A 9864-nucleotide genomic window follows, 5' to 3' on the forward strand; every position below is an offset into this window, starting at 1 on the left:
AGAAGTCTGATCCTGGGTGTTTCCCACGCGGCGGAGGAATGGACAGGAGAGGGGAGGACCCCAAGTGGGAAAGACAAGCTGGGTAGCGCCAGATGTTGGGGTTCACTGAATCTGAGCGAGTCTCCAAGGCGAGTGAGATGATTTTATTGTCTAGTCCAAGGGGCAACCTCTTGCCGTACGCAAGAAGCACCCCGAATGAAATAATCATGGGGTTTTTACAGTAAAAGAATCAAAAGCTATGTGACAGTGAGCAAGTACATGATTGGGGCTAGCAGTGACACAAAACAGCATGCGACAGGAATTGACAGTGCACAGGCAGGGGGTCCTGAACCTATCTCTTCAACGCAGACAGTAATGAAGCAGCAGGCCTCGAAGGTGGCTGTCTTTCCCGCAAATCCGAAAACTCCAAGGGTGTCCCCGTCGCCTGCCTGCCTCCCCGTCTTTCAGGAAACAGGAGCTTGTAACAGGATGCAGGTGTCTCTCTGGAGATTCCAGACTTCCAGTACCGTCACCTTCACAATCAGCCCCGTCAGCGGAGACAAAGGGCTTCTATGCCCTCTGCCGTGGGTGCTGGCGTCAGCCCTGCTTGGGTCCCGATAGGACAGGGAATGTTGGCCTTTGTCCATCATTGGCCTGTGCGTGGCCTTGGCTGCTTTTGGGGCCTGCCAGATCTCTGGCTGAGGTCACTGTGGTGTCCACCCACTTCCTGTAACCACAGTAACCATCAGTGAAAGGCAAGGGAACCCTTACATTTGACTTTTTAGGCACCTGAAAAGAAAAAAAAATGTGTCTTACTCATTTTGTAATGATTTTGGAATTCTCTGTGTAGCCATTTTAGGATGCATATGTAACCACCCCTAAATTTGGTCATTTTTATGAAGCGATTTGAGTAAACTTTTCCTAGCATTTGCTGAAGGAGATATCTCTATGTCTATCCATATGCGTGTCACAGGTCACTCTGCATGCGGTGTGTCTGGGTTGTACACACAGCACTGTGTGCCTTAGTGCTGTAATGTGACTGTAAGTGCAACACGGTGTGTCCTCACTGGGGAGAGCAGGAACACACACAACCAGCTGGTGCAGTCGGTGATACAAACCAGATGCAGCTGCGTGCTGCAATCAAAGAGCTCCCAGGGAAGTGGCCCCATGGGGGTTAGATCTTGATGGCATCTGCTGGGTGGATGGTGGGTTTCCTCTTTCTGAAGATAAACAGACTTGGGGTGTTCTTTCTCTGTAGGCCACCAAATGGCTGTTGGAGCTACAGCTGGTACAGGCAGAGTTGCAGGGTGTTTTCAAGGTAGTCAGAGTCTAGTCTATGATTTTTTTTTCAATGAAAGGCTCTGCCTTAAGTTATTACACTTATATTCTTTGTCAGGCTACTTGACATTTTAGTATAATTAGTTCCCCGGACAGTACTTTCTCTTTACAGAGTATGTGCTGCTTTAGAGAACAGTCATGCTCTATTTGCCTGTGGCACAGTGGCTGTATCTCATATAATTATTACTTGGAGAAAGACTGGCATGGAAATGCTAAAAAAGAAGTGTACTAATGAATCCCTAGGGCTGTGAGTAACTATGGTAAAGTAAGCAGGGAAGCGAGGATGTTTTTTGAGCTGCGTTGGAGTGTTGTGGCACAGCCACCAGTGAAGGTGTGAGAGAAAGCATAGAGAATGGCCATGAACTTTGCCTGGAAGGCGAGGGTCCTTGGTTTTCTGATCCGATGTCTCATGTATGGCTGGAGTCTCAAACTTCCCAGGAAGTCAGAATTCAGTTTAGTGAGCGTGTGACTCATTGAAAACGTGTTTTTACAAGGTTATTTCACATGGAAGGTAGTAACATACAGAAGAGGTTATACAAGAAGGGTCTTAACTCAGGACCTTTAATTAATTTTTTGAAAAGATTTATTTATATTACTTGAAAGGGTCACACAGCAAGAGAGAAAAACAGAGAGATTGTGCATCTGCTGGTTTACTTCCCAGATAGCTTCAGCAGCCGGAGCTAGGGAGCCAGGAGCCTCTCCTGGATCTCCCATGCACAGGTAGGGGCCCAAGAACTTGGGTCCCCTGTTGCTTCTCCAGGCCACAAGCAAGGAGCTGGGCCGGAACCTGAGACATAAAGTGAATTCTACCCAATTCTTTTTTTCGTCCTTATTAATGATGTTGTTTTGCACTAATGGTACTATTTTGCATTTCTGCTAAATAATTAAAAAATAAAATAAGTCAATGAATGTTGAAGTTAAGGAAGAAAAATAATAGATGTGTTTTGAATATTGTGAGAAATAAGGATAATGGCTCTTTACAATTTATGTATTTATTTTTCTAAGAGTTCTTTAGCTTTATTCGAAAGGCACATTTACAGAGAGAAGAGACAGAAAGGTCTTTCATCCACTGGTTCACTCTCTAAATGGCTACAATGACCAGAGCTGGACCAGGTTGAAGTTCGGAGCTTCTTCCGGGTCTCCCACACGGGTGCAGGAGCTCAAGAACCTGAGCCTTCACTCGTGGCTTTCCCAGACCGTAAATAGGGAGCTGGATAGAAGTGGAGCAGCCTCTGTGCGAGCTGCTGCCTCTATGCAATCCCAGCCCTAGAAGGTGGAAGGTTAGCCTTTTGAGCCACCAGGACAGCCCCAGTGATGGCCCTTTAGATCAGGAATGAAGAATATTTTGCCAAGCTTCCATTTAGATATTTGTGACATCATTAATGGGCCGGGCAGACTGATCAACTTAAGAATCACCTCCTGCAGATGGATTGAATTTCCAGTACCACCTGTGACGGGTTACCTTTGCAGGGCCAGACCGGTTGATTTTACAGGCCTTACACAGTATTGGGGCTGGCGTTCTCCACCCTGGCTTTGGATACTGAATACTAATTTGTATTGAAGAACAAAACTTGCTGAAAGTACAGGTTGAAATGTTACATCATTTATAGCACCAATATGTTTTCATTTAGCAAACATTAATAAAGATTTATTATGATCTAATTGTTGTGAGCTATTCCCATGGAATATTTGGTTGAAGTTTGCCTTTTTCTTAAGTTATTTTCTTTTTGCCTTAGTTAAACCAAAGGATTCACCATCGCTTCAATGGCTGCCTCACAAACTTCACAAACTGTTGCGTCCCACGTTCCTTTCGCAGATTTATGTTCAACTTTGGAAAGAATACAGAGAAGTAAAGGACGTGCAGAGAAAATCAGACATTTTAGTGAGTTTTTAGATTCTTGGAGGAAATTTCATGATGCCCTTCATAAGAACCAAAAAGACGTCACAGACTCATTTTATCCTGCCATGAGACTCATCCTTCCTCAGCTCGAAAGAGAGAGAATGGCCTATGGCATAAAAGAAACTATGCTTGCCAAGCTTTATATAGAATTACTCAACTTACCTAGAGAGGGGAAAGACGCGCTGAAGCTGTTGAACTACAGAGCGCCCACTGCAGCACACGGGGATGCGGGGGACTTCGCCATGACCGCGTACTTTGTGTTGAAGCCTAGATGCTCCCAGAAGGGAAGCCTGAGTGTACAGCAGGTCAACGAGCTTCTGGACTCGGTTGCCAGCAGTAACTCTGTGAGAAGGAAAGACCTCATCAAGAAGAGTCTTCTCCAGCTCATAGTGCAGAGCTCAGCGCTGGAGCAGAAGTGGCTCATCCGCATGATCGTCAAGGACTTAAAGCTCGGTGTCAGTCAGCAGACGATACTGAACACTTTCCACAGCGATGCTGTGGAGTTACATAACGTCACCACTGACCTGGAGAAGGTCTGTAGGCAACTCCATGATCCTTCGGTAGGACTCAGTGATATCTCCATCACTCTGTTCTCTGCCTTTAAACCAATGTTAGCTGCTGTCGCCGATGTTGAGCGCATTGAGAAGGACATGAAGCACCAGAGCTTCTACATTGAAACCAAGCTGGATGGCGAGCGCATGCAAATGCACAAGGATGGGGACGTCTACCGGTACTTCTCCCGAAACGGCTATAACTACACGGAGCAGTTTGGCTCCTCTCCACGGGAAGGTTCCCTCAGCCCCTTCATCCACAGTGCCTTCAGAGCAGATTCACAGACCTGTATCCTCGATGGTGAGATGATGGCCTATAGTCCGCATACGCAGACTTTCATGCAAAAGGGGAATAAGTTTGACATTAAACGGATGGTAGAAGATTCTGATCTGCAGACATGTTACTGTGTGTTTGATGTCTTGATGGTTAATAATAAAAAGCTTGGACGGGAGACCTTGAGAAACAGGTATGAGATTCTTAGTAGTCTTTTTACACCGATACCAGGTAGAATAGAAATTGTGCACAAAGCACTAGCTCATACCAAGAATGAAGTGATTGATGCATTGAACGAAGCCATAGATAAGAGAGAAGAGGGAATCATGATAAAGCATCCGCTGTCCATTTACAAGCCGGACAAAAGGGGTGAAGGATGGCTGAAAATTAAGCCCGAGTATGTCAGCGGCCTGATGGACGAGTTGGACATCCTAATAGTTGGGGGCTACTGGGGGAAAGGCTTACGTGGTGGAATGATGTCTCATTTTCTGTGTGCAGTCGCAGAGAAGCCCCCTCCTGGGGAAAAGCCGTCTGTGTTTCATACGCTCTGTCGTGTTGGCTCAGGATACACCATGAAAGAACTCTATGAGCTGGGTTTGAAATTGAACAAATGCTGGAAGCCATTCCATAGGAAAGCTCCTCCAGGTAGTATTTTATGTGGAACAGAGAAGCCAGAAGTGTACATTGAGCCTTGTAATTCTGTGATTGTCCAAGTTAAAGCAGCTGAGATTGTCCCCAGCAGTATGTATAAAACTGGATGCACCCTACGTTTTCCACGAATTGAAAAGATGAGAGATGACAAAGAATGGCATGAGTGCATGACTCTGGATGACTTAGAGCAACTTCGCGGGAAAGCACTGGGGAAGCTCGCCACCAGGCACCTTTGTGTAGGCGCTGATGACGAACCCCAAGAAAAAAAGCGGAAATCGGCCCCCAAAATAAAGAAAGTTATTGGAATTATTGAACATTTAAAAGCACCGAATCTTTCTAATGTAAACAAAGTCTCTAGCGTATTTGAGGATGTCGAGTTTTGTGTCATGAGTGGAACAGACAGCCACCCGAAACCTGACCTGGAGAACAGAATTGCAGAATTGGGTGGTTGTATAACACAGAACCCAGGCCCAGACACGTACTGTGTAATTGCAGGGACTGAGAACATCAGGGTGAAAAACATTATTGCTTCAAATAAGCATGATGTTGTCAAGCCTGCGTGGCTCCTGGAGTGTTTCAGGACCAAAAGCTGTGTGCCTTGGCAGCCACGCTTCATGATCCACATGTGTCCATCAACTAAAGAACATTTTGCCCGTGAGTATGATCGCTATGGAGACAGTTATTTTGTTGACACAGATTTGAACCAGCTGAAGGAAGTATTCTCAGGAATGAAGAATTCTCAAGAGCAGACTCCTGAAGAAATGGCTTCTGTGATTGCAGAGCTAGAATGTCGCTATTCCTGGGACCAGTCTCCTCTCAGTATGTTTCGACACCATACTGTTTATTTGGACATGTATACTGTTATTAATGACCTGAGCACCAAAATTGAGGCAACGAGATTAGCTACGAAGGCCTTGGAGCTTCGATTCCATGGAGCCAGAGTGGTTTCTTGTTTAGCTGAGGGAGTGTCTCATGTCATCATTGGGGAGGACCAAAGCCGAGTTCCAGATTTTAAAGCTTTTAGAAGAACTCTTAAGAGGAAGTTTAAGATACTGCAAGAAGGTTGGGTGACCGATTCAGTGCAGAAGTCTGAATTGCAAGAAGAAAATCAGTATTTGCTTTAAAGTTGGCCATCACAGTGAGGAAAGCCTGTGTTCTGGTGAAGCTAATATGTCAGGTGGTAATGATAAAACACTAAACTTTGTAAGCATAGATTTTAAAAGACAAAAAGCATTATCAGGTGTAAGAAAATAATTCTATGCCTTAAGATTGAGAAGACAGTCAGCATGAACAAAACAGTAGCATAATATTTGGTGATTAAAAACAAGATGAAATAAGTATTTGAAGTAATTGTATAATTATTGTGTAGAAATCTGAAATTTTTAATCATTGAAAGTATTAACTTCCTAAACAGTTTTTTGAAGTAAAAAATTTGATAGTAGTTATTATCCAGTGAAAACACTGTAAGAAAAAGTTACGAAACATCATAATTGGATCTGTAAAAATATGGGATTCTCTTTTGTTTACTGAAGGCTGAATTGTATCTTTAGAAAATGTATGAACTTTTTAAAGCCTTCAGTCAAATGTGTTAAAGCATGTCAATAGTGATTTTTAGCTCAGGTCAAGTTTTAACTCTAAATAATTACAAGTGGAAAAAACACTTGGAACTTAAAAAAACCCCAAATTTATTTTTTTCTAAGATAAGGTATTTTAATGTGAATTTGTCCTTGAATTAACTGTATTCACAAAAAATAATTGTGCGAGATATAACTCATTGATCCGGTTTTACAATGGCATGCATGTTGTAACTTTCAAAAAGGAAGGCAAATTGTTTTAGCATTTTAGGATGACTTTAAAATTAGTTTATTTAAGTAAGATGATTGTATAATAGGCTGAATTTTTATGTCAAATTTTAGATTGTTACCTAAACATTTGAAAAATGTATTTTCTTGACAGTATTGAAAAGTAGGGAATTTGGTGCTTAGAAACTATGGCATTGAGTTGAAAGAAAAAGTTTTAGTCAAATAGTGGAACAAATATGTTTAATTTTATTATGTTTCTTAAATAAGATGTTTAATATATTCCTAACATTTCTCGTATTGAATCAGGTTTCACTTTAAGATCCTTTATATTTTACCTCAATAAATGAGCTTTATTAAGAAAATTAAGCTTGTAGATTTTTATGTCTATAAAAACAGAAATTATAAGTAAGTGTAATGGGGGAAAATGTCTCTAATTTTGTTCTTCAAGGCAAAAACATTTCAAATTATCAATGATAAGGAAAGTGCATAATGAGCATTTATTGTGACAAATAAGCGTAAAGCCAACCATAATGTTTTATTCAGACTGTCTTACCTCAGTGTATTTACATACTGCTAAAATATGTTATTGTTAATTGTTTCACCATACTCCACTGAAAACTGTAATATATCTCACTAGCCCATAAATATTTGTCATTTCAACACGCTGCTTCTTAGTTTTAAAAATTTTCCAATAAACATCCACTAGCCACAGTAGCTTTGTAGAATATGTTCCCAAAAGTTCTGATTCCGAAGTAACTATTTGTAGTGACTTGATATGCGTTGGGAAATCCTAGATTCTCTAGATCCCCTGGGTCCTCCGCATTGCTGACTGCTGGAGAGCTCATTTGTCTAATGCTGCACATTTCCCTATTGGCTTTTTTACTTTTTTTTTTGTATTCTCACCTTTATGGCTTTTTCCCATTTATATAAACAAATTTAATGTGTTTTATACACAGTTTTAAGCCCAAAGTGATAATTAGCTTCTTTCTCCTTTGAATTTTTGTGACAGCATACTTTCAGCTTACTTTAAAGTTAAAGACTTAATCCTCTCTATATACGGAGTTCATGGAGCAACCCGTGGACTGCTCTCCCACGGGAGTATGGACAAGGCTGGGGGCATGAGGCAGATCTCATGGTGTCAGCTCGCTAATTCACACTGCACTGTTTTGAATGCTGTGTACTAGCTGCCGTGGGGAAGACATATTAGTCTTTTTAGGTCTGTGGTGTATCACCAAGCTTAATGGTCTTCGGTTACATCCATTTTGCTGCAAAATGACCGGAATTCGTGATTTGTAATGCTGGAGAATATTTGCTCATGTGCATGTACCACACCATTCGTCAGTTGCTGGGCATCTGGGTTGTTTCTGTGTCTCGACTATTGTGACTGTTGTGTCTGGACTATTGTGACTATTGCGAACTGTGCTGCTGTGAGCCTAGGAGTACAGATAACCCTCTGTGTGCTGATTTCGTTCCCTTGGGTGTATTCCCAAGAGGCACATGGTAGATCAATCTTGAGGTCTTTCCTAGTGCTAGTTTATGTTCCCACTCACAGGGCTCCATTTTCTCCACATCCATCTCAGCATTTATTATTATGATCAGTATTATTATTGGGTGACAGCTGTTCTAACTAGGCTGGGATAAAACCTCATTGTGCTTTTTATTCACATTTTCTAGATGGATAGGGATTCTGAGGAATTTTTTTTTTTTTTTTTATTGTTGCTTACACTGTATTATGTAGTACAGTTTTATAGGCGCTGGGGATTCCCCCCACCCCTCCCCATACCCCTCCCCCCATGGTGGATTCCTCCACCTTGCTGCATAACCATAGTTCAAGTTCAGTTGAGATTCATTGCTTGCAAACACATGCCTAGCATAAAGTTCAGCGTCTTATTGTCCAGATAAGTTCAGTGGCTTCCTGGGGAGACCTTCTATGGTCTGAAGATAAGTCTAACAGAGTAAAGATCCGGTCGGTTAAAAGCCCCAACAAGGCCTCAGTATCAATATACAACATTATGGAATTAATTGACATAGTATTGGGTAAACAATATGTTAAAAATAATGCAAGTTCCATTCTTCGAAACATCTGGGTTGAGACAGCATCAATGACACGTTCAAAAAATAACAAACAACCAAACAAAAAATTACAGGTTAAATCAAGGCAAACATGTGGTATCTAATCTTTTGGGATTCACTCATTTCCCTTAGCATTATAGTTTCCAGTTGTGCCCATTTAGCCACAAAGAACTGCATTTTGTTTTTTTTAATAGCTGAGTAGTATTCCATGGAGTAGATGAACCAAAGCTTTCTTATCCAATCTTCTGCTGATGGGCATTTCGGTTGCTTCCATGTTTTTGCAATTACTGATTGTGCTGCAATGAACATAGGGATGCATGTTGGTTTGTCGTAAAACAGGTGTTTTGGATATATTCCTAGGAGTGCTATTGCTGGGTCATATGGCATGCAGATTCCGAGTTGTTTGAGTGTTCTCCAGACTGATTTCCATAAAGGCTGTACCAATTTGCAGCTCCACCAGCAGTGGAGTAGGGTTCCCTTTTCCCCGCATCCTCGCCAGCAAGCGTCGTTGGTGTTCTTGTTTATGTGGGCCAATCTTATTGGTGTTAGGTGGTACCTCATCGATGTTTTAATTTGGATTTCCCTTATTGCTAGGGAGCTGGAACATTTTTTCATATGTTTGTTTGCCATTTGGACTTGTTCCTTTGTGAAATGTTTGCCCATTTCCCTTGCCCATGAGGAATTTTTTTGTATCTGTTGGCTATTTGAATTTCATCCTTTTAAATTCCACCTAATTCCAAGTGAGATTGGTCTACGCTCAGAACTGTAGTAACAATACCTGCTGGCATGGATATGGGGAATCCAGCACCCCAGGCCGTGTCGGGAGTGCAGGCTCCTATAGCCACTGTGAAGATCACTGTGAAGAGTGCTAAGAGAACTGAAAGGTGGTCTACCATTTGACCAGCTATTCCAGTCCTGGGAATATACACAAAGGAAATGAAATGTGTATGTGAGAAAGGGATCTGTAATCCTATATTTACAGCAGCACAGTCTACAATTGTGAAGACATGGAAACAACCCAGATGTCCATTGAAAGAGGAATGTATAAAGAAACATCTACCCCCCATAGAATAATACTCAGCCATTAAGAAGAATGAAATTTAGCTATTTGCACTCAAATAGTCCCAACTAGAGACTATTATTCTCAGTGAAATAAGCCAATCCCAAAGGACAATTATCATGTGTTCTCTCTGATATAAATTTCCATGCAAAACACAAAACACATATATGTGTAAACATGCATATACATATATTCACCTAAATGAACTGTATAATGGAGACTTGCATGCCGAGAAT

At 41.7% G+C, this 9864-nt stretch overlaps 1 protein-coding gene across 1 annotated transcript; it reads left to right on the forward strand.

Moving 5' to 3' along the window:
- Positions 1-3041: 3041 nt before the first annotated feature.
- Positions 3042-6843, forward strand: LIG4 (DNA ligase 4). Its single transcript, XM_040991146.1, has one exon. The coding sequence runs from the start codon at positions 3082-3084 to the stop codon at positions 5815-5817; it is 2736 nt and encodes a 911-aa protein (XP_040847080.1). The 5' UTR covers positions 3042-3081; the 3' UTR covers positions 5818-6843.
- The last annotated feature ends 3021 nt before the right edge of the window (positions 6844-9864 follow it).

This window comes from Ochotona curzoniae, unplaced genomic scaffold, assembly GCF_017591425.1.
Source record: "Ochotona curzoniae isolate NIBS_2020 unplaced genomic scaffold, NIBS_Ocur_1.0 contig_64, whole genome shotgun sequence".
Taxonomy (NCBI): Eukaryota; Metazoa; Chordata; class Mammalia; order Lagomorpha; family Ochotonidae; genus Ochotona; species Ochotona curzoniae.